Source organism: Leuciscus leuciscus (assembly GCF_965113295.1).
Source record: "Leuciscus leuciscus genome assembly, chromosome: 10".
Taxonomy (NCBI): Eukaryota; Metazoa; Chordata; class Actinopteri; order Cypriniformes; family Leuciscidae; genus Leuciscus; species Leuciscus leuciscus.
The window spans coordinates 28901686-28922251 of NC_138734.1; the positions used below are offsets into that span (position 1 = coordinate 28901686).

General features: G+C 46.3%; 1 protein-coding gene across 2 annotated transcripts; it reads left to right on the forward strand.

The window, feature by feature from the left end:
• The first annotated feature begins 1920 nt into the window (after positions 1-1920).
• LOC309507538 (sperm-associated antigen 6-like) lies at positions 1921-8319 on the forward strand. Of its 2 annotated transcripts, XM_082181815.1 has the most exons (11): positions 1921-2110; positions 2367-2462; positions 2752-2918; positions 4041-4224; positions 4318-4523; positions 5792-5965; positions 6290-6442; positions 7038-7229; positions 7363-7479; positions 7586-7731; positions 7874-8319. In XM_082181815.1, exons 1-11 carry the CDS (start codon positions 2086-2088, stop codon positions 7920-7922), a joined length of 1509 nt encoding a protein of 502 aa, XP_082037941.1. In that variant the 5' UTR covers positions 1921-2085; the 3' UTR covers positions 7923-8319. The 2 variants fall into 2 exon arrangements, with proteins under 2 accessions (XP_082037941.1, XP_082037940.1); XM_082181814.1 differs by lacking the exon at positions 7874-8319 and having other exon boundaries at positions 7586-7863.
• Positions 8320-20566: the final 12247 nt, after the last annotated feature.

A 20566-nucleotide genomic window follows, 5' to 3' on the forward strand; every position in this document is an offset into this window, starting at 1 on the left:
TTTTTCATCTATGTTGATTATGAAAAGTGAACCGCACGAGTAAGATAGGATGCGCAATATATCGAGAGACATGGCGTGGGTCAGACATGATTTTGACCACTTAAAGTTTTGTTTTGTAGAAAGACTTTTTTTAAGTGAATTTCGTTTTGTATAAATTGTATCTTAATTTTAATTAAATAAATTATCAACCAATTTCCTGGAACCAAGAAGCAAATTAGACGATATAGGCCTAATCATGGAGGCGTCCGCTTGTGAACTGGAGCGCATCTCATTCTCATCCTAACTTAACGAAACTCAGCGTAGGCCTCACAGACATGAAATATATCTTAAGAAAGCTTGAAATGTCTTTTTAACAATTTAAAACGAAAAGAAATGCTACATAATCAGAGATGTAATCCATGATGTGCATTTCTCTCTATAGGCGCGTTCACTACGGAGATATGGCGATCGTCAACTTCATCTTTACAGCTGTTGTTGCTGTTAATAAACTAAAAATAATAGGCCTATAATTTTACTAAACAATGAATTAAATGAAATTGTAATTGTATTAAAAAAGCAACAAAAAATTCCTGTTTAAGTTTTCTTTTCTTTTTTTTACCTATGATAATTACGCATTAAATTCAGGTAACTGTTAGGCTACTGAGTCGCTGTCCTCAGTGCCCAGAAAAGCGCTGAAACGGAGATGAAGGGGAACCCGTTTATTTTTTTTATTTTTTTTTGCCCTTGTTTTAACTGGCCCATCCAGTTTTCTGGAGGCCCACCTACAATCAAAATCCTGGCGCCGCTAGTGGTAAGTAGCCATTCAAGACACGGAGGGCGCCAGCGCCTCAACTGAACAGCGCTATCATCCATGAACCGAAACTCAGCGTATAGCCTACTCTCCTCACACACGTGTAAAAAATATATATATATATATATATATATAGGCCTATATATATATATTATCTACAGAAATCTCTCCATCTCTGCATTTCTCTCCAGCGCGTTCACTAGGATACTGCGAAGATCGTGAGTCAGTAGCCTATCGTCATCTTTGCAGCCGACACAGAAAACACTTGTTTATTAATAAACAATTAAAATGTTTCATTGCTATAGTTTACATATTCAGAATCATTACTTTTGCTGGTTCTTAGTGACAGCTTTTAGGTGCCGTTTACATGAACGCGTCACTGCATCAGCACCAGAGAGAGAGAGAGAGAGAGAGAGAGAGAGAGATTTCATTTACTTATTTTTAGGAATTATAGCCTAATGAACAAACAAATATATTAAGAGCGCCGCCACGTTGTATTGCGTAGAACGTTCACCAAATTCTTACAGAAATATGTTCTAAATATTGCAATGTTTTTTTTTTTTCAATATCGTGCAGCCCTAGTGTAGGCTAGCCATGACCCCGCACCCAAATACTATCAAAACACTCCAACGCAATCTCCATTCTTCGCGAAAGATGGATAAAAAAGCGGACAAAAAAAAAAAAAAACATTGACAAAATTATAAATGACTCGCCAAATCACAGAGATGCCGATTCGCACGGGACTAATATTATCACAGAACCTCGGTGTTCGGCGAAATATGGTAGGTCATTTGCGGGGGAATTTTTACTTTACAAATTACAGACATGGCCGATTCGCACGGGATTAAGATCACAGACAATCTCCGCGATTATTACAAATTACTAGAGGTCACCAGGTAATACTTATCCCGTGCGAATAGGGCTCACGAATGTGAGGGCAGCTGTTCGCCCTCGCAGCTGCTCTGTGCCGATTTGACACCGTTCTTGAATCCTGTTTAATACCCCAAACTATTTACAGATTAATTAACCTGCTATTACATCTGGACATCACCTGAATTCGGCACTTATCCTGAATTGAAAAGATGTCAGCTCGAAACATTAGAAGAACATTGACAGCAAGCTCACCGAACGAACGAGATGCCCATCACTTCCGGTTTGTTGCCAAGACAACAGTTGCACGCCTGCTCTCAAAGTCACAACAAACGCTGTTTCCGAAGTTTAAACGCACAGTTTGTCGCATCCACGCAGCTTTTTGTCGTTTTTACTCCGATTTGGGATAACTTACTGATAAAACAATGAGTCAACGGCAGGTTTTACAAGGTGAGGAAGTCAGATCCGTTGAATGATGATTAAAAATGTTAATGCAATGATAAACTCACTCAGATCATTAAAACCACTGGGGTTTCTTACTTTTCTTACTTTCGCAGTTTGTTGACATAATTTTTGGCACTGACTCGTCTTATTATGCCGGTCTATGTTTAACTTAAACTACTGTCAGTAATTTGCCCTATCAGCAAACCCAAAGTTGTAAAACGAGATTATTATAATAATATGAATTATTATTATTATTATGCAGTGTTTGAGCAGTACCAGAAGGCAAGAACACAATTTGTGCAAACTGTAGCAGATCTTGCATCAAGACCACACAATACTGAAACACTTCAAAATGCTGGTGAGTGTCTGAAATATTTATTTTGTGAAAAAAACAGGATCTAAATCAATATGTTTCACCAAAACACTGCACAGTACAATGAATGTTTCTGGGTGAAATATCTTACAAAATAGTTAACAAGTTACATTTTTAACTAATAAGGAACGCATACAGTAGCTCATCATTTTATAGATATATTTTATTATATGATTTGAACCTTTGAAAGTATATCCTCCCCTCATCTGCTCTTAAGTGTCTTTTCACTCCTGTTTTCTCCCCTGCACAAATGTGCTCACTCTCTCTGGCTTAGGTGTAATGTCCTTTTTGAGGCCTCTCCTTTTGGATGCAGTCCCAACTATTCAGCAGACAGCAGCCCTGGCTCTCGGAAGGCTTGCCAACTATAACGAAGACCTGGCTGAGGCTGTAGTAAAGGGAGACATTCTTCCTCAGCTTGTGCACTCCCTGGCTGAGCAAAACGTGAGTTTCTTTAGTTGAGCCGTTCAGCTTTCATTGAAATAAATAGGTTTGCCTTAAGGCGTCAGACTTTCATGATTAAATTTGCTTTTGCACAATGCAAAAACTTGGCAATGTCAGCCAGGCAAACCATGTTTTTGCAATTTCCAGTTTAATTAATATATTTTTGCGCTATTCTCATTTAATACTTGCTTTTAAATGTGTTGTGATAAGCATAAAGGCAAAGCAAATAATAACCCAGCAAAAAAAAAAAAAAAAAAACTAAAAAGTGGTGACCCAAAGCTTTTACTCCAAAACTTTCTGTTAGACTACTGTTACACTGTCAGAGAGGCTTCATTAGGAGTAGAGTATACACTCCACCAAAGTTATTTTTTATCTAATTGAATCGTATAGAATGTGATATATGGACTTACTGTTTGTTAAAGGGATAGTTCACCCAAGAAATGAAAACTCACCCTCAAGTTGTTCCAAACCTGTATAAATGTCTTTCTTCTGCTGAACACAAAGTCAAGTCAAGTCCCCTTTATTTATATAGTGCTTTTTACAATAGAGATTTTTTCAAAGCAGCTTTACAGTGATAACAGGAAAATAATGCAACAAAGTTTGTTTCGGCTGTACAGCAGATCTAGAAGAAAATAGTGTCATAGTCCAGCTGAAGTCAGTTCAGTGATGGTTCATTTTTGTTCTAAAAAAATGATTAATGTAGTTCTCCTCTGGCCTACGAACGAACAGTGTATGATTATGATTCAAGCAGCATTTCAGGTCAGAAGTCAGATTGGATCAGAACATTCAGAATATATTTTGAAGAATGTTTGTAACCAAACAGTTGTGAGGCACCATTGACTTCCATAGTATTTTTTTCCCCATAATATGAAAGTCAATGGTGCCCATCAACTGTTTGGTTTTCGATATTCTTCAAAATATCTTCTTTGTTTTCAGCAGAACAAAAAAACTCTAACAGGTTTGGATCAACTTCAGGGAGAGTAAATTATGACAGAATTTTCATTTTTGGGTGAACTATCCCTTTAAAGGCAGTTTTGCTGGTGATTCATGAACATTCTAGTGTATTTATTGTTCAATTGCTTTGTCCTTTCCCTCTGGATTACTGGGATATGAATGACACAGCGATTCTATAAGAAAGCAGCTGCATTCGTTCTTCGGGCTGTTGCTAAGCACTCCCCTGAGCTGGCCCAGGCCGTGGTGGACTGTGGAGGACTGGACGCTCTTGTGGTCTCCTTGGAGGAGTTTGACCCTGGGGTCAAAGAGGATGCGGCGTGGGCAATTAGCTACATTGCCAGGCCCAATGCACGTGAGTTAGCTTCCAAAAGGGTTTGCTTTTATATTTATTTCTTACAATTTGTCAATGTTCCTTTTTTTGTTCATCTTCACTCCTGGTGTGCAGAGCTGTCTCAGGCAGTGGTTGATGCCGGAGTGGTGCCTCTGCTTGTGTTATGCATCCAAGAGCCTGAAATTTCCCTGAAGAGGGCTGCTGCTTCCGCTTTGAGCGACATAGCCAAGCACTCCCCAGAGCTGGCTCAAACCGTGGCGGACACAGGGGCAATCGCCCACCTAGCACAGATGATCCTAAACCCAGATGCCAAATTAAAGGTGACACAGTCTACACTCTTTAAAATAAAGGTTCTGAAAGGGGGGTTTCGCAGCAATGCCATAGAATAACTATTTGGGGTTCCTCAAAGTATCTTTTTAAAAGAACCATCTTATTGTGAAGAACAAGTAACACTTTAGTTAAGATCCTCATTAGCATGCATATTACTTGGATATTGGCTGTGTTTTAGTACTTATAAAGCACATACTAATGCCTTGTTCTGCATGACCATATTTTACATCACTTAATATCACCCAAAACCTAAATTTAGCAACTACCTATAACTATTAATAAGCAGTAATTAGGAGTTTACTGAAGCAAAAGTCATAGTTAATAGTTAGTTAATAGTGAGAATTAGACCCTAATCTAAAGTGTGACCAGAGAATATTTGAATAATCTAAAGAACCTTTTTCCACTATACAGAACCTTTTGTCTAATTGAAAGGTTCTATGGATGTTAAAGGTTCCTCATGGAACCATTAATGCCAATAAAGGTTCTTTATTTTTTTAAGAGTGTACAGATATTGAAATCAATGACATGCAGACTCAATAGGGCTTTTTACACTTGAAATAGTTAACCCTGGGTAATTCTTAACCCAGGAAAAACAGAATCCTAGAATCCTTATCTTGTTTCGGATTTCACACTACTCATGTTTTAGCCGGGGTTAACAATTAATCCTGGGCATTTATAAACTGATGGTTCACACTTTACATTCCTAAACCATATGTTAATGTTCTTACTGTAATTGCACATTTGTGGTGTCAGTGACATTGATTGGATGAGTCGGTACACAACCTGTTTACATAACTAGCGTTGTGCTACCTCATATTATACATTGCCGACTATCAATTCAATATAACTCTTCTTAATTCCAGTTTATACACCAACAATAACTCCATTTTCCCCTCAAATGCTGAAACTACTGTTTACAACACGCACTGTTTATATGATCATCAAAAGCTTGTGAATATGATGCATCTGATTGGTTGTCTGTTGCTAACTATCTAGCCATAAACATTCAATCACAATTTAACACTTTACATGCTTGGGCACCGCAATGCAGGGTTAAACTGGTGCTATCCCGGCTCCAGAGCAGGGTTTTATATCCCTAAAAAGCAGTGTTAACCCCGCTTCTAATTGCAAGTGGGTAACTTTCCTCTACCTGGTGTTAAAACTGGAGTTTAGAACAACGCCAACCCCAGGGTTAAGCACAGTGTGAAAAGCCCTAATGATTTAATTTGACAGTAGACTACATTTTTACTCTTTACAGAGGCAGGTTTTTTCAGCTCTCAGTCAAATCGCCAAGCATTCCGTGGACGTAGCTGAGATGGTGGTGGAGGCCGAGATATTCCCCGCTGCGCTGGTTTGCCTAAAGGACCCTGATGAATTTGTTCGGAAGAATGTCGCCACTCTTATTCGAGAAATCACAAAACATACCCCAGAAGTACGTACTGTACCACATACATAACATACCCACTAAATGATTTCAAGATGCTTGGGTAACTTTGGAATCTCTACTTTGTCAGCTCTTTGACACCCCCTGTTTAAATAATATGGTGTGAGGCAGCTAGTCTGTAAACCTTGGAGAATGTGGGTCTGTTATTTATCACCAGTGCAACACAGAAAACAGACAATTGGTCACCACATAGTCATTGCATCACCACTTTTTTTTCACCTGCCCAAAACGGTTTTGCTTTTATTTATTATGTATCATTATGTCACACTGACTTGTGTGTTTGCTTGTGTGCATTGTTTGTTTCCTACTCAGCTGTCTCAGATAATAGTGAATATGGGGGGCGTACCAGCTGTGATTGACTACCTCGGGGACGCCAAAGGGAATGTTCGCCTGCCTGGGATCATGATGCTGGGCTATGTGGCTGCACACTCCGAGATCTTAGCCATGGCTGTTATTGTATCTAAAGTCAGTTATAACATCCTTCCTTAAGATTAAATGTAAAACTTAAATTTGACTACATATACTGTTCAAAAGTTTGGGGTCAGTAAGATTTAAAAAAAGAAAAAGAAAAAAGAAATTAATACTTTTATCAAAGGGGACCATTAAGACTTTTACATTGTTACAAAAATATATATTTCAAGTAGATGCTGTTCTTTTGAATCTTCTATTCATCAAATAATAATTCATGAAGTTTCCACAAACATGTTACTGTCATAATAAGAAGAATTGTTTCTTGAGCAGCAAATTAGCATATTAGAATGATTTCTGAATGATCATGTGGCACTGAAAACTGCAGTAATGATGCTGAAAATACAGCTTTGCCATCACATGAATAAATTACATTTTAAAATATATTAAAATAGAAATCCGTTATTTTAAATTGCACTAATATTTCACAATATTAATGTTTCACTGTATTTTTGATCAAATAAATGCTTGGTGAACATAAGAGACTTCTTTCAAAAATATAAAAAAATCGTACCGATCATAAACTTTTGAACATTAGTGGATTTCTCTCATAATACTGATTATGATCACATTTGATTCTCCACTCCTGTAGGGAGTGCCACAGTTGTCTATCTGTCTGGAAGAGGAGCAAGACGACCACCTCAAAGCAGCCACAGCTTGGGCGTTTGGCCAGATTGGCCGACACACACCCGAACATGCACTAGTTGTTGCTGTGGCCAACGTGTTCCCTAAACTCCTAAAACTCTATTTGGACACTGAAAGTTCTGAAGACCTGCAGGTCAAGGTGACCAATGGTCCATTAGTAACTGTGGAGGAACTTTTGTGATTTTCTTTTATTTTTTTAAATTTTTTACCAATATCATAAATTTTTTAGTAACTCTTGCCTCTTCTTTGCTTTGTTCACATACTCAAAAAAGGCCAAGGAGGCATTGGAGAGCATCCTTCAAAAGTGCACTTATCTACCAGCACTGGAGCCTCTTCTCTATGAAGCTCCCAGCAACATTCTTGAACATGTCATCTGCCAGTTCAGTAAGGTACCGGGAACTTACTGTTTTCATTAACACATTTTCTGAAAGCTGCATTTGTTAATGACATTGAGAACTGTTTAAGGAGCTTTTCGATTTCCTCCCCATCTTAAAGGTTCTTCCTCATGACAGTAAAGCAAGGCGCTTGCTTGTTACCGGCGGTGGTCTGAAGAAAGTGCAGGAGATCAAAGCAGAACCTGGTTCTGCAATTCAGGAATATATCAATGCAATCAACAGCTGCTACCCTGAGGAGATTGTCAGGTTCATGAATATTTATGCGAATAATAAACAGCACCATGATAAAATGTTTTTACACTAAACATGCTTTTATAATGCTGTAAACCCTTAGATTGAATATTCTGTATGGTTTTTGGTGTTCCACTGATCTTCCTTTCTTTCACAGATATTATTCCCCTGGTTACTCTGAGACCTTGCTGGACCTTCTTAACTGAAACACTATGGATGTTTTACTTTTTAAAAAGTGAAAAGTGGCGATGATCACATCTAGGCTGTAAGGAGTGTGCAATGTCCAAAAGTCCCTGACATCTACCTGCAGGAGAGCTCCATCCCTTGCCAATTCCTAACCGCCCCTGGTCACACCTAGGAGTTGACTTCATGACCGATTTACCTTCATCGGATGGGAACACCTGCATCTTCGTCATAGTAGATCGATTCTCTAAGTTCTGCAGACTATTACCACTAAGAGGTCTTCCCACTGCCCTGGAAACCGCCGAACTTCTCTTCAATCATGTCTTTCGCTATTATGGGATCCCAGAAGACATTGTATCGGACAGGGGACCCCAATTCATTTCCCGAGTATGGAAATCGTTTTTCAAGCTCCTAGGTGTGACAGTCAGACCAACGGCCAGACGGAGAGGAAGATCCAGGAAGTGGGGCGGTTTCTCAGGACCTTCTGCAACAGCCACCAGAACTCCTGGAACCAGTTTCTTGGCTGGGCGGAGTATGCCCAAAATTCACTGCGGCAACCCACGACAGGCCTCACACCATTCCAGTGTGTTCTCGGATTCCAACCTCCTCTATTTCCCTGAGATGGTGAACAATCTGAGGTCCCCGCAGTGGATTACTGGTTCAGGGAGAGCGAGAGAGTCTGGGACGAAGCTCACCATCATCTGCAGAGGGCAGTTCGCAGATCCAAGACAGTCGCTGACCGGAGGAGGATTTCGGGTCCAGTCTACATTCCAGGAGATAAGGTTTGGCTCTCCACTCGCGATATTCATCTGCGACTGCCCTCCAAAAAACTTAGTCCCAGGTTTGTTGGCCCCTTTACCATCCTGGAACAGGTCAATCCCGTCACATACAAACTCCAGCTTCCACCACAATATAGAATTCATCCCACATTTCACGTCTCACTACTCAAACCCTTTCACGAACCTCTTGTTCCCTCCACAGAACCTGGCCACGAAGAGGAACCTCCTCCCCCCTTGATGCTGGAAGAAGGGTCCATCTACTCCGTTCGTGAAATCCTGCAGTCCCGACATCGTGGTGGTCAGTTGGAATATCTCGTCGATTGGGAAGGATACGGATCAGAGGAGAGATCATGGATCCCAAGAGTCGACATCCTAGATCCCACGCTCATGGAAGAGTTCCATTCCAGCCATCCTCAGTACCCTGGACCTCGTGGACAAGGAAGACCACCACGGCGCCGGAGACCAATCCGTGACACTACCCCCCTCCCCAGGCCCCGCTCCTGAGGGCCGAGGTCTCCGGCGCCGTGGTGGTCTTCCTCGTCCACGAGGTCCAGGGTACTGAGGATGGCTGGAATGGAACTCTTCCATGAGCGTGGGATCTAGGATGTCGACTCTTGGGATCCATGATCTCTCCTCTCCAATCGACGAGATATTCCAACTGACCACCACGACGTCGGGACTGCAGGATTTCACGAACGGAGTAGATGGACCCTTCTTCCAGCATCAAGGGGGGAGGAGGTTCCTCTTCGTGGCCAGGTTCTGTGGAGGGAACAAGAGGTTCGTGAAAGGGTTTGAGTAGTGAGACGTGAAATGTGGGATGAATTCTATATTTTGGTGGAAGCTGGAGTTTGTATGTGACGGGATTGACCTGTTCCAGGATGGTAAAGGTGCCAACAAACCTGGGACTAAGTTTTTTGGAGGGCAGTCGCAGACGAATATCGCGAGTGGAGAGCCAAACCTTATCTCCTGGAACATAGACTGGACCCGAAATCCTCCTCCAGTCAGCGACTGTCTTGGATCTGCGAACTGCCCTCTGCAGATGATGGTGAGCTTCATCCCAGACTCTCTCGCTCTCCCGGAACCAGTAATCCACTGCGGGGACCTCAGATTGTTCACCATCTCAGGGAAATAGAGGAGGTTGGAATCCGAGAACACACTGGAATGGTGTGAGGCCTGTCGTGGGTTGCCGCAGTGAATTTTGGGCATACTCCGCCCAGCCCAGAAACTGGTTCCAGGAGTTCTGGTGGCCGTTGCAGAAGGTCCTGAGAAACCGCCCCACTTCCTGGATCTTCCTCTCCGTCTGGCTGCTGGTCTGACTGTCACACCTAGGAGCTTGAAAAACGATTTCCATACTCGGGAAATGAATTGGGGTCCCCTGTCCGATACAATGTCTTCTGGGATCCCATAATAGCGAAAGATATGATTGAAGAGAAGTTCGGTGGTTTCCAGGGCAGTGGGAAGACCTCTTGGTGGTAATAGTCTGCAGAACTTAGAGAATCGATCTACTATGACGAAGATGCAGGTGTTCCCATCCGATGAAGGTAAATCGGTCATGAAGTCAACTCCTAGGTGTGACCAGGGGCGGTTAGGAATTGGCAAGGGATGGAGCTTTCCTGCAGGTAAATGTCGGGGACTTTTGGACATTGTTCACGATTGCCGATGTCGTAATTCCTCTCCGCCGGGCTGAGCTTCCGAGAGAAGTAGGCACATGGATGGAGTAATTCAGGTGTCCCATGAAGTTGAGAAAGGACGGCTCCAACTCTGGAGGTAGAGGCGTCCACCTCCACGACGAAAGGAAGCTCAGGATCTGGATGCGTCAGGAGAGGTGCTTGTGTGAAGGCAGACTTGAGGGATTGGAAGGCTGCGGCTGCTTCAGGAGTCCAGAGGAGACTTTTGGGTTTACCTTTGAGCAAGTTGGTGAGTGGAGTGGTGATGATGCTGTAACCTCGTATGAAACGTCTGTAAAAGTTGGCAAAAAGTTGGTTTTCCATTCATCCCCTTCTCGTATTCTCACCAGGTTGTAAGCGCCGCGGAGGTCCAACTTCGTGAAGATGGTAGCTGAACGGAGTTGTTCGAGGGCCGCAGGGACGAGAGGAAGGGGATATTTGAATTTGACAGTACCTTGGTTTAGGGTCCGGTAATCAATGCATGGCCGCAGCCCTCCATCCTTTTTGGCCACAAAAAAGAAGCTGGATGCTGCGGGAGATGTAGAATGCCGAATGTACCCTTGATCGAGAGCTTCCTGAATATACTCCTCCATGGCCTTGGTCTCTGGAAGTGACAACGGGTAGATCTTACCTCTGGACAAAGGAGCATCCGGAATCAGGTCAATGGCGCAGTCCCATGGCCGATGAGGTGGTAGCTGGGAAGCTCTCTTGGGGCAGAAGATGTCTTGGAAAGAAGAGTAGATATCAGGAATCTTCGTGGACTGTTTTTCGAGTGGACTTTCGACTGATGTGACATAGACTGGAACAGGATTCAGAACAGGACGTGGAAGAACTGGAAAACATCTTGGTGAACATTCCTTGCCCCACTTTATCACTTCCCCGGAGCCCCAAGAGATGATGGGATCATGCTTCACCAGCCACGGATGCCCCAGTATGATATCCGCATTGGCTCCCTCCAGAACCAGCAGCTGAATATCCTCTTTGTGTAGGGCTCCGACTTGAAGTGTAATGGGTTCACATTTCCGGTGAATACGTGGACGTGCAGTGATGAACTTGGTTATGGGTTGGATCTGGTAAACATTTGACGAGGCTTCGGTACGGAGCTGGAGCTGGCGACAGAGGGTTCCCGAGATGAAATTTCTTGCTGACCCGGAGTCGATGAGAGCGTGAACTGAAACAGAGAATGTTTGGGTGGTTAACTGGACACAAGAAGTGAGTGGATGCATCTTTTCTTCATCAATATGGAATACACTCACCGATGTTCGTATGGGACGAATTGGGCAGTTCAACCGAACATGCCCACTGGCTCCACAATAAATGCAAAGACCCCGGGTCAGCCTCCTGTCGCTCAGCAGCGGTAAGTTTACCAGACTCTATTATCATGGGCTCTGATTCTGGAGGGCTGGCGGTTTCAGATGGGCGGAGGACGCTGGTCGGGCCATGGGACTGGAAGATGCGGTGGTCGAAGAAGTGCTCGATGGTGATGGTGCTGGTGGTGCGGGAGGCGTGATGGTTGAAGGAGGCGTGATGGTAGGAGATAATGTTAATACCCTCTTCAGCGAATCCACCAGCTCTTGAAAGGGATCTGGAGCACTCATGCTGTCGCTGTCTCTTTTTGGTCCGGGCTAACTGTTACGGAAGCAGACGGACAACAAGGTAAGTAGTGATGTAGTGTTTATTTACAACAGCAGAGTATCAAGATGAATCAACGTGCAGTATTCGGTGAGTATCAGAGTTCAGAGGTGAAGAATTCTTGAGTGTAATTCGTGAGTGAATAATCAATGTATCTTTTGCAGGCACGGCGAGATGAGACTTCCAGAGTGGATATGATCTTCGTATGAAAAGGATGACAGGCTGACGGCACACACTCACGCACCACTTGGCAGATCAGAAGGCTTACGGCTCGCACACCACTCGAGATGAGATCTGGGCAGACTGGGACAGACTGGAAACGGCGTAGAGAACTGCTAAGTAAACACAGGTAAGTTTAGTTAGCAAAACTCGCAGAGAGAAGGACTATGAGTCGAGCCCGGACAATGAGAGGTGCTTGGTGTGTGCTTATGAAGCAGTGGTGATTGATGGGGTGCAGGTGTGTCTTGTCAGAACTCAGGTGACTGTGATCGCTGGGTGATTGTGGTGGAAGAACCTGGCCAATCCGTGACAGGTACATTCGGCATTCTACATCTCCCGCAGCATCCAGCTTCTTTTTTGTGGCCAAAAAGGATGGAGGGCTGCGGCCATGCATTGATTACCGGACCCTAAACCAAGGTACTGTCAAATTCAAATATCCCCTTCCTCTCGTCCCTGCGGCCCTCGAACAACTCCGTTCAGCTACCATCTTCACGAAGTTGGACCTCCGCAGCGCTTACAACCTGGTGAGAATACGAGAAGGGGATGAATGGAAAACCGCTTTTGTGACCCCTACTGGCCACTATGAATATCTGGTTATGCCCTATGGTCTGGTCAACGCCCCTTCCGTGTTTCAGAATTTCATTCATGAGGTCCTCCGGGAGTTCCTGCATCGCTTCGTGGTCGTCTATATTGATGACATCCTCATCTATTCCCGGAGTGAAGTCGAACATCGTCATCACGTTGCGGAGGTCCTCCACACACTCAGAGCTCATCATCTCTTCCTGAAGGCCGAGAAGTGTTCTTTTCATCTCCCATCAGTCCAGTTTTTAGGCTACCTCATTGACCGTCAGGGGGTCCGCATGGATGAGAGGAAGGTCACTGCTGTAACTACCTGGCCAGAACCCACCACGATCAAAGAACTCCAGAGATTTCTTGGTTTTGCCAACTTTTACAGACGTTTCATACGAGGTTACAGCATCATCACCACTCCACTCACCAACTTGCTCAAAGGTAAACCCAAAAGTCTCCTCTGGACTCCTGAAGCAGCCGCAGCCTTCCAATCCCTCAAGTCTGCCTTCACACAAGCACCTCTCCTGACGCATCCAGATCCTGAGCTTCCTTTCGTCGTGGAGGTGGACGCCTCTACCTCCGGAGTTGGAGCCGTCCTTTCTCAACTTCATGGGACACCTGAATTACTCCATCCATGTGCCTACTTCTCTCGGAAGCTCAGCCCGGCGGAGAGGAATTAGGACATCGGCAATCGTGAACTCCTGGCCATCAAGCTCGCCCTGGAGGAGTGGCGACATTGGCTGGAGGGTGCCATCCACCCATTCCAAGTCATCACTGACCATAAAAATCTCCAGTACCTCCGTGATGCTAAACGACTTTGTCCCCGTCAGGCCAGATGGTCATTATTCTTCTCGAGATTCCATTTCTCCATTACCTACCGTCCTGGTCCTAAGAATGTCCGTGCCGATGCTTTGTCCATATTACATGATTCTCCAGAGACTCCCGAGACAACCACCAACATTATACCTGAAAATATCATCATCAATCCCATCGAATGGTCTGCTCCTCCAGCCGTCGCCACTCCCGATCCTCGACCTCCGCCGGGCTGTCCACCTGATCGTCAGTTCATCCCTAGGACACAACGGGTAGATCTCATCCACACCATTCATACCTCACTGGGCACTGGACATCCCGGGGCCAACAACACTCTCTCGCTGCTATCCGAGCGCTTCTGGTGGCCGGGTATGGCAAGGGATGTGAAAAGGTATGTACAAGGCTGTAAGGAGTGTGCAATGTCCAAAAGTCCCCGACATCTACCTGCAGGAAAGCTCCATCCCTTGCCAATTCCTAACCGCCCCTGGTCACACCTAGGAGTTGACTTCATGACCGATTTACCTTCATCGGATGGGAACACCTGCATCTTCGTCATAGTAGATCGATTCTCTAAGTTCTGCAGACTATTACCACTAAGAGGTCTTCCCACTGCCCTGGAAACCGCCGAACTTCTCTTCAATCATGTCTTTCGCTATTATGGGATCCCAGAAGACATTGTATCGGACAGGGGACCCCAATTCATTTCCCGAGTATGGAAATCGTTTTTTCAAGCTCCTAGGTGTGACAGTCAGCCTCTCCTCTGGCTATCACCCTCAGACCAACGGCCAGACGGAGAGGAAGATCCAGGAAGTGGGGCGGTTTCTCAGGACCTTCTGCAACGGCCACCAGAACTCCTGGAACCAGTTTCTGGGCTGGGCGGAGTATGCCCAAAATTCACTGTGGCAACCCACGACAGGCCTCACACCATTCCAGTGTGTTCTCGGATTCCAACCTCCTCTATTTCCCTGAGATGGTGAACAATCTGAGGTCCCCGCAGTGGATTACTGGTTCCGGGAGAGCGATAGAGTCTGGGACGAAGCTCACCATCATCTGCAGAGGGCAGTTCGCAGATCCAAGACAGTCGCTGACCGGAGGAGGATTTCGGGTCCAGTCTACGTTCCAGGAGATAAGGTTTGGCTCTCCACTCGTGATATTCGTCTGCGACTGCCCTCCAAAAAACTTAGTCCCAGGTTTGTTGGCCCCTTTACCATCCTGGAACAGGTCAATCCCGTCACATACAAACTCCAGCTTCCACCACAATATAGAATTCATCCCACATTTCACGTCTCACTACTCAAACCCTTTCACGAACCTCTTGTTCCCTCCACAGAACCTGGCCACGTAGAGGAACCTCCTCCCCCCTTGATGCTGGAAGAAGGGTCCATCTACTCCGTTTGTGAAATCCTGCAGTCCCGACGTCGTGGTGGTCAGTTGGAATATCTCGTCGATTGGGAAGGATACGGACCAGAGGAGAGATCATGGATCCCAAGAGTCGACATCCTAGATCCCACGCTCATGGAAGAGTTCCATTCCAGCCATCCTCAGTACCCTGGACCTCGTGGACGAGGAAGACCACCACGGCGCCGGAGACCTCGTGGTCTTCCTCGTCCACGAGGTCCAGGGTACTGAGGATGGCTGGAATGGAACTCTTCCATGAGCGTGGGATCTAGGATGTCGACTCTTGGGATCCATGATCTCTCCTCTCCAATGGACGAGATATTCCAACTGACCACCACGACGTCGGGACTGCAGGATTTCACGAACAGAGTAGATGGACCCTTCTTCCAGCATCAAGGGGGGAGGAGGTTCCTCTTCGTGGCCAGGTTCTGTGGAGGGAACAAGAGGTTCGTGAAAGGGTTTGAGTAGTGAGATGTGAAATGTGGGATGAATTCTATATTGTGGTGGAAGCTGGAGTTTGTATGTGACGGGATTGACCTGTTCCAGGATGGTAAAGGGGCCAACAAACTTGGGACTAAGTTTTTTGGAGGGCAGTTGCAGACGAATATCACGAGTGGAGAGCCAAACCTTATCTCCTGGAACGTAGACTGGACCCGAAATCCTCCTCCGGTCAGCGACTGTCTTGGATCTGCGAACTGCCCTCTGCAGATGATGGTGAGCTTCATCCCAGACTCTATCGCTCTCCCGGAACCAGTAATCCACTGCGGGGACCTCAGATTGTTCACCATCTCAGGGAAATAGAGGAGGTTGGAATCCGAGAACACACTGGAATGGTGTGAGGCCTGTCGTGGGTTGCCACAGTGAATTTTGGGCATACTCCGCCCAGCCCAGAAACTGGTTCCAGGAGTTCTGGTGGCCGTTGCAGAAGGTCCTGAGAAACCGCCCCACTTCCTGGATCTTCCTCTCCGTCTGGCCGTTGGTCTGAGGGTGATAGCCAGAGGAGAGGCTGACTGTCACACCTAGGAGCTTGAAAAACGATTTCCATACTCGGGAAATGAATTGGGGTCCCCTGTCCGATACAATGTCTTCTGGGATCCCATAATAGCGAAAGACATGATTGAAGAGAAGTTCGGCGGTTTTCAGGGCAGTGGGAAGACCTCTTAGTGGTAATAGTCTGCAGAACTTAGAGAATCGATCTACTATGACGAAGATGCAGGTGTTCCCATCCGATGAAGGTAAATCGGTCATGAAGTCAACTCCTAGGTGTGACCAGGGGCGGTTAGGAATTGGCAAGGGATGGAGCTTTCCTGCAGGTAGATGGCGGGGACTTTTGGACATTGCATACTCCTTACAGCCTTGTACATACCTTTTCACATCCCTTGCCATACCCGGCCACCAGAGGCGCTCGGATAGCAGCGAGAGAGTGTTGTTGGCCCCGGGATGTCCAGTGCCCAGTGAGGTATGAATGGTGTGGATGAGATCTACCCGTTGTGTCCTAGGGATGAACTGACGATCAGGTGGACAGCCCGGCGGAGGTCGAGGATCGGGAGTGGCGACGGCTGGAGGAGCAGACCATTCGATGGGATTGATGATGATATTTTCAGGTATAATGTTGGTGGTTGTCTCGGGAGTCTCTGGAGAATCATGTAATATGGACAAAGCATTGGCACGGACATTCTTAGGACCAGGACGGTAGGTAATGGAGAAATGGAATCTCGAGAAGAATAATGACCATCTGGCCTGACGGGGACAAAGTCGTTTAGCATCACGGAGGTACTGGAGATTTTTATGGTCAGTGATGACTTGGAATGGGTGGATGGCACCCTCCAGCCAATGTCGCCACTCCTCCAGGGCGAGCTTGATGGCCAGGAGTTCACGATTGCCGATGTCGTAATTCCTCTCCGCCGGGCTGAGCTTCCGAGAGAAGTAGGCACATGGATGGAGTAATTCAGGTGTCCCATGAAGTTGAGAAAGGACGGCTCCAACTCCGGAGGTAGAGGCGTCCACCTCCACGACGAAAGGAAGCTCAGGATCTGGATGCGTCAGGAGAGGTGCTTGTGTGAAGGCAGACTTGAGGGATTGGAAGGCTGCGGCTGCTTCAGGAGTCCAGAGGAGACTTTTGGGTTTACCTTTGAGCAAGTTGGTGAGTGGAGTGGTGAATGTTGATGATGCTGTAACCTCGTATGAAACGTCTGTAAAAGTTGGCAAAACCAAGAAATCTCTGGAGTTCTTTGATCGTGGTGGGTTCTGGCCAGGTAGTTACAGCAGTGACCTTCCTCTCATCCATGCGGACCCCCTGACGGTCAATGAGGTAGCCTAAAAACTGGACTGATGGGAGATGAAAAGAACACTTCTCGGCCTTCAGGAAGAGATGATGAGCTCTGAGTGTGTGGAGGACCTCCGCAACGTGATGACGATGTTCGACTTCACTCCGGGAATAGATGAGGATGTCATCAATATAGACGACCACGAAGCGATGCAGGAACTCCTGGAGGACCTCATGAATGAAATTCTGAAACACGGAAGGGGCGTTGACCAGACCATAGGGCATAACCAGATATTCATAGTGGCCAGTAGGGGTCACAAAAGCGGTTTTCCATTCATCCCCTTCTCGTATTCTCACCAGGTTGTAAGCGCTGCAGAGGTCCAACTTCGTGAAGATGGTAGCTGAACGGAGTTGTTCGAGGGCCGCAGGGACGAGAGGAAGGGGATATTTGAATTTGACAGTACCTTGGTTTAGGGTCCGGTAATCAATGCATGGCCGCAGCCCTCCATCCTTTATGGCCACAAAAAAGAAGCTGGATGCTGCGGGAGATGTAGAATGCCGAATGTACCTGTCACGGATTGGCCAGGTTCTTCCACCACAATCACCCAGCGATCACAGTCACCTGAGTTCTGACAAGACACACCTGCACCCCATCAATCACCACTGCTTCATAAGCACACACCACGCACCTCTCATTGTCCGGGCTCGACTCATAGTGCTTCTCTCTGCGAGTTTCGCTAACTAAACTTACCTGTGTTTACTTAGCAGTTCTCTACGCCGTTTCCAGTCTGTCCCAGTCTGCCCAGATCTCATCTCGAGTGGTGTGCGAGCCGTAAGCCTTCTGATCTGCCAAGTGGTGCGTGAGTGTGTGCCGTCAGCCTGTCATCCTTTTCATACGAAGATCATATCCACTCTGGAAGTCTCATCTCGCCGTGCCTGCAAAAGATACATTGATTATTCACTCACGAATTACACTCAAGAATTCTTCACCTCTGAACTCTGATACTCACCGAATACTGCACGTTGATTCATCTTGATACTCTGCTGTTGTAAATAAACACTACATCACTACTTACCTTGTTGTCCGTCTGCTTCCGTAACAGTTAGCCCGGACCAAAAAGAGACAGCGACAGCATGAGTGCTCCAGATCCCTTTCAAGAGCTGGTGGATTCGCTGAAGAGGGTATTAACATTATCTCCTACCATCACGCCTCCTTCAACCATCACGCCTCCCGCACCACCAGCACCATCACCATCGAGCACTTCTTCGACCACCGCATCTTCCAGTCCCATGGCCCGACCAGCGTCCTCCGCCCATCTGAAACCGCCAGCCCTCCAGAATCAGAGCCCATGATAATAGAGTCTGGTAAACTTACCGCTGCTGAGCGACAGGAGGCTGACCCGGGGTCTTTGCATGTATTGTGGAGCCAGTGGGCATGTTCGGTTGAACTGCCCAATTCGTCCCATACGAACATCGGTGAGTGTATTCCATATTGATGAAGAAAAGATGCATCCACTCACTTCTTGTGTCCAGTTAACCACCCAAACATTCTCTGTTTCAGTTCACGCTCTCATCGACTCCGGGTCAGCAGGAAATTTCATCTCGGGAACCCTCTGTCGCCAGCTCCAGCTCTGTACCGAAGCCTCGTCAAATGTTTACCAGATCCAACCCATAACCAAGTTCATCACTGCACGTCCACGTATTCACCGGAAATGTGAACCCATTACACTTCAAGTCATAGCCCTACACAGAGGATATTCAGCTGTTGGTTCTGGAGGGAGCCAATGCGGATATCATACTGGGGCGTCCGTGGCTGGTGAAGCATGATCCCATCATCTCTTGGGGCTCCGGGGAAGTGATAAAGTGGGGCAAGGAATGCTCACCAAGATGTTTTCCAGTTCTTCCACGTCCTGTTCTGAATCCTGTTCCAGTCTATGTCACATCAGTCGAAAGTCCACTCGAAAAACAGTCCACGAAGATTCCTGATATCTACTCTTCTTTCCAAGACATCTTCTGCCCCAAGAGAGCTTCCCAGCTACCACCTCATCGGCCATGGGATTGCGACATTGACCTGATTCCGGATGCTCCTTTGCCCAGAGGTAAGATCTACCCGTTGTCACTTCCAGAGACCAAGGCCATGGAGGAGTATATTCAGGAAGCTCTCGATCAAGGGTACATTCGGCATTCTACATCTCCCGCAGCATCCAGCTTCTTTTTTGTGGCCAAAAAGGATGGAGGGCTGCGGCCATGCATTGATTACCGGACCCTAAACCAAGGTACTGTCAAATTCAAATATCCCCTTCCTCTCGTCCCTGCGGCCCTCGAACAACTCCGTTCAGCTACCATCTTCACGAAGTTGGACCTCCGCAGCGCTTACAACCTGGTGAGAATACGAGAAGGGGATGAATGGAAAACCGCTTTTGTGACCCCTACTGGCCACTATGAATATCTGGTTATGCCCTATGGTCTGGTCAACGCCCCTTCCGTGTTTCAGAATTTCATTCATGAGGTCCTCCGGGAGTTCCTGCATCGCTTCGTGGTCGTCTACACTCAGAGCTCATCATCTCTTCCTGAAGGCCGAGAAGTGTTCTTTTCATCTCCCATCAGTCCAGTTTTTAGGCTACCTCATTGACCGTCAGGGGGTCCGCATGGATGAGAGGAAGGTCACTGCTGTAACTACCTGGCCAGAACCCACCACGATCAAAGAACTCCAGAGATTTCTTGGTTTTGCCAACTTTTACAGACGTTTCATACGAGGTTACAGCATCATCAACATTCACCACTCCACTCACCAACTTGCTCAAAGGTAAACCCAAAAGTCTCCTCTGGACTCCTGAAGCAGCCGCAGCCTTCCAATCCCTCAAGTCTGCCTTCACACAAGCACCTCTCCTGACGCATCCAGATCCTGAGCTTCCTTTCGTCGTGGAGGTGGACGCCTCTACCTCCGGAGTTGGAGCCGTCCTTTCTCAACTTCATGGGACACCTGAATTACTCCATCCATGTGCCTACTTCTCTCGGAAGCTCAGCCCGGCGGAGAGGAATTACGACATCGGCAATCGTGAACTCCTGGCCATCAAGTTCGCCCTGGAGGAGTGGCGACATTGGCTGGAGGGTGCCATCCACCCATTCCAAGTCATCACTGACCATAAAAATCTCCAGTACCTCCGTGATGCTAAACGACTTTGTCCCCGTCAGGCCAGATGGTCATTATTCTTCTCGAGATTCCATTTCTCCATTACCTACCGTCCTGGTCCTAAGAATGTCTGTGCCGATGCTTTGTCCAGATTACATGATTCTCCAGAGACTCCCGAGACAACCACCAA

Excerpts from the sequence above, each read along its gene's own strand:
- LOC309507538 (XM_082181814.1), top strand. The coding sequence starts at position 2,086 with ATGAGTCAACGGCAGGTTTTACAAG. Across the intron at positions 2,111-2,366 it reads TCAACGGCAGGTTTTACAAG|TGTTTGAGCAGTACCAGAAG; the intron begins GTGAGGAAGTCA and ends ATTATTATGCAG. Across the intron at positions 4,225-4,317 it reads CATTGCCAGGCCCAATGCAC|AGCTGTCTCAGGCAGTGGTT; the intron begins GTGAGTTAGCTT and ends CCTGGTGTGCAG.